This window comes from Dendroctonus ponderosae, unplaced genomic scaffold (assembly GCF_020466585.1).
Source record: "Dendroctonus ponderosae isolate FM_Combo_2020 unplaced genomic scaffold, Dpon_F_20191213v2 Dpon_F_20191213_5, whole genome shotgun sequence".
In the NCBI taxonomy this organism is placed as follows: Eukaryota; Metazoa; Arthropoda; class Insecta; order Coleoptera; family Curculionidae; genus Dendroctonus; species Dendroctonus ponderosae.
The window spans coordinates 7486850-7490171 of record NW_026018715.1 but is presented as its reverse complement, the minus strand read 5'-3'; the positions used below and the strand labels follow the sequence as shown (position 1 = coordinate 7490171).

The following is a 3322-nucleotide window of genomic DNA, read 5'->3' as shown; positions in this document are numbered from 1 at the left end:
GCACCTTGACAATTTTCTTATTTTTTTGCATTTCAATGCAATTAAACTTCCAAACAATATTTTTGAAAATATCATTAACATGTTATTTAATATTATACACAGTGTTTTATAATAGACTGGTTGAATACCCTAGTTCATGCAGCGTGATTAGTAAGGGAACCTCCATATACAAAGAGATAAGCCTAGTCCAGTATTAAAAAAACAATATAAATAGGTTCACATCGCATATAAGATATTCATTCCAAATGCATTCTTACATTTCGATACTAACTTTTCCACTGTTCAAAAAGTTTAAAGTTATTATCTAAAGTCTGAAACTTAAAATGCAACCATCAAGCTTTTCGCTTCAGTTGAATACAAAGTTTCTCTAAAAAAAATAATTTGGCGCAAGAGTATACATACATGTATGTACTATCACATGTATATACATGTATGTACTTATCTTTTTTTAAATATCGGGAGAATGCTACGATGTATTTTAGTGAAACTCGCTGTGAATTTGTTCTTATATATGTAACTCATATTTTAATATTGTTAAGTGGCAAGAAAACAGACATCTCTTTTTGCGCAACAACTATGATGCCTACATCATACAAAATTTTACAAATTACATCTACAATCAATCCYACAAGATTTTACAAAGAGAACAAAATTGTGAATAAAGGATTAGTGCATCAACCTAAAAAAYGAGTTAATTTAATCCACCAAATAAAAAGTTCTGGTAGTTTTTACAGCACGACACTCAAGAATTCACCACTTGTCCAAAACGGATAACCTCGATTGTTTCATCAAAATATGAGTGTTACACAAGAACAAATTCACAGCGAGTTTCATCAAAATACATCGTCAATAGCAGAGCAGCCAGACATTTTTTGCTAATAAAAGTTAGGACAGATCGTCTTTAATCCAAAGAATATCGCAGTCCGTTTTTGATCATGTGCTTACGGAACACTCTGTATATTTACCTATTTTTTATTCATTCAGTGACATTTTGGGGCAAGAAACCTTTCAAGATTCTTTAAAATTATGTATTATCGAGTAAATATAACTGTTTTCGGTAATTCACTCAAAGAATGAACATTCACATTCACACAACATTCACTCAAGAAATGACTAATCCTTTAGTCATAAGAGGAAAATGTAAGAAATAATTAAACATAATAAATTGATTAAAATTCTGCGACTAGTCATAGTACAAGAGTATGAAAGAATGCATTAAGCATCTCTTAATTTCAGAAGATATTTGCTTATATTTTGGGTTGAATCCGCTCAAGAAAATACGGAAGAGTGAGAGTCGTCACGCCATTAAACCAGTCGGATTGCATATTTTCACAACTATTTGTCATGTCCAATTTTTTACTATCTAAATGTAAGCAAATGTCTCAAATAGTGCGAAAAAAAACCCTGTAGCTTGGAAACATATCAGTGGCAGATAAGCAAAAAACAGAAGATTCTATTATTGGAATATCTGGTGTAAGCAGAAGAAAAATTTGTATGCATATAATTTTAATAAAAGCTGTTTAATGTGTAAATGCAATAAAAAATGTTTTATACTGTCTGGAAATAGGGGTCAGCGATCGGAAGCACTTGAGCTTGAAGATGAAAAGTCACAAAAATTCTAAAATCCATCTTCATAATTATTTGAAATTTGCTTATCTTTTATTTGTTGATAAAAAGTTTATATTCAAAATAAGTATACAATTTTAATAACAAAAGGATTAGAAAGTTTGCGAACACAAAAAAACGAAAGATCAAATTATTTTAGAAAATATCAGGTATGTTTTTTTGCAAAAAGTGCAGATCAACTTAAATTGTTTACCAGGAGTCACCAGGGGCTTAACTGCAATTTCCCCTAATGAAAGATGGTCAAGTGGTTTTAAAACCTCGTTTTGAAGAAAAAACGCTGCTCTAGAATTTTCCAACCAAAGAATCTGCTGGAATTTTGAAGATAATTCCCTTTGGCGATAAATCGCGTTTAATGACCTCACTACCAAACTAAATGTTAAATATAGAAAAGTTGTTGTCAGTTGAATTCGTTCTGAAACGCTTTGGCTGAAAATAACCCGCCGCTTAAACTATTAAACAGGTAAACAAAGTAACAAGGATATGATATTGAATTGGACAAGTTCATCTAACAATTGCAGGTGAGAAAATACCTGCTTTATCATCAAAAACTAAAATGTCAATCTATTATGAAAAATGCTTGCAATCAATATAAACTCTTTTGAAACCTCCGTTTTCCTTGCGCAATTGACGGGATCAATAAAGTAGCGAAACAAGTGGAAATCAGGGAAACTGTTCCCATTAAGCAGCAAACATGTGGTCGAAATGCTCTAGAGGCTGCTCAACGAGCTCCAGACTGATTTTTCAGATAGGTAAAAGCAAATGAAGTTATCTTGGTGTAAAGCTAATCGAAAGAAACGCTCGATTCTTACAGGAAATAGCGCTAGTTTGGCAACCAGCCCGGAAATAGCGGGAGAACCAACAGGCCCGTGCATCAAAACTTCCGTTCCAGGACCTAAAACTAAGCAACTTTTGTGCGAACTTAGCAAACTTCAGGTAAGAACATGGCTTGAGGAGGTTGATTTTGTATAGCACTCAGTACTCAGTGTTAACTAATAATTAAATAAATCATCGTTACATCATAGTCATAGAAATTTAAATTCCACTCCAAGTCTACGATGTGGCCAATATACGAAGAGTCAGATGGGAAATATCGGGAAACCATAAATCATTTCAATTGGTCAAATGTTGACGAAAATAAAAGACGAGAACATGGTGCTTGGAAGTCTTCGCTTCAAATATTTCATTCTGATCTATTTGGAAAAATAGCATTTTCGAGGTTCAATTTTTTCAAACTTTCTGGTGGTTAACTTCTCGTAAAGACCACATCATCAGTTTTTTGCTTGATGTTTCGCTTCAAGCTTAAAATTTTTAGTTACCTTTTTGGGCCATTATGCCGTCGTGGGAAAGAGTTTCTTCCTGCTGATAAACATTCACTCGAAAGCTCTAATACTTAAACGCTTTTCCCATTAAACTTGAAAAATTATTGTCTGTTTTAATAGTGGAACTACGATTCCCATGCTGACCATTCTTATCTTGGGCACACTTTAAGCTGAGCCTCATTGCATTGCAGCAAGCCGGATCAACAGAAATATTCATAAACTACGACAAATCCATCGGCAACTATTTAGTGGACGCAGATGAGAACACTTATTTGGACACGTACACCCAAATCGCCACCATGCCTCTTGGATACAACCATCCGGAGCTGTTGCAGGTATTCCGCAACGAACACGACCTGGTAAATAATCAAGATATA

The 3322-nt window shown here is 33.7% G+C and overlaps 1 protein-coding gene across 2 annotated transcripts in view; it reads left to right on the top strand.

Moving 5' to 3' along the window:
- The first annotated feature begins 1811 nt into the window (after window positions 1-1811).
- The window catches only part of LOC109539656 (4-aminobutyrate aminotransferase, mitochondrial), a 4167-nt gene continuing 2656 nt past the window's right edge, over window positions 1812-3322 (top strand). The window contains exons 1-4 of one of the 2 annotated variants that reach the window (XM_019907544.2): window positions 1812-2144; window positions 2269-2375; window positions 2438-2559; window positions 3137-3304. In XM_019907544.2, coding sequence (XP_019763103.2) covers window positions 2318-2375; window positions 2438-2559; window positions 3137-3304 — 348 coding nt within the window. In that variant the 5' untranslated portion in view covers window positions 1812-2144; window positions 2269-2317. Of the gene's footprint in view, window positions 2376-2437; window positions 2560-3136; window positions 3305-3322 lie in introns of both variants that reach the window. The other variant, XM_019907543.2, reaches the window with a different exon arrangement.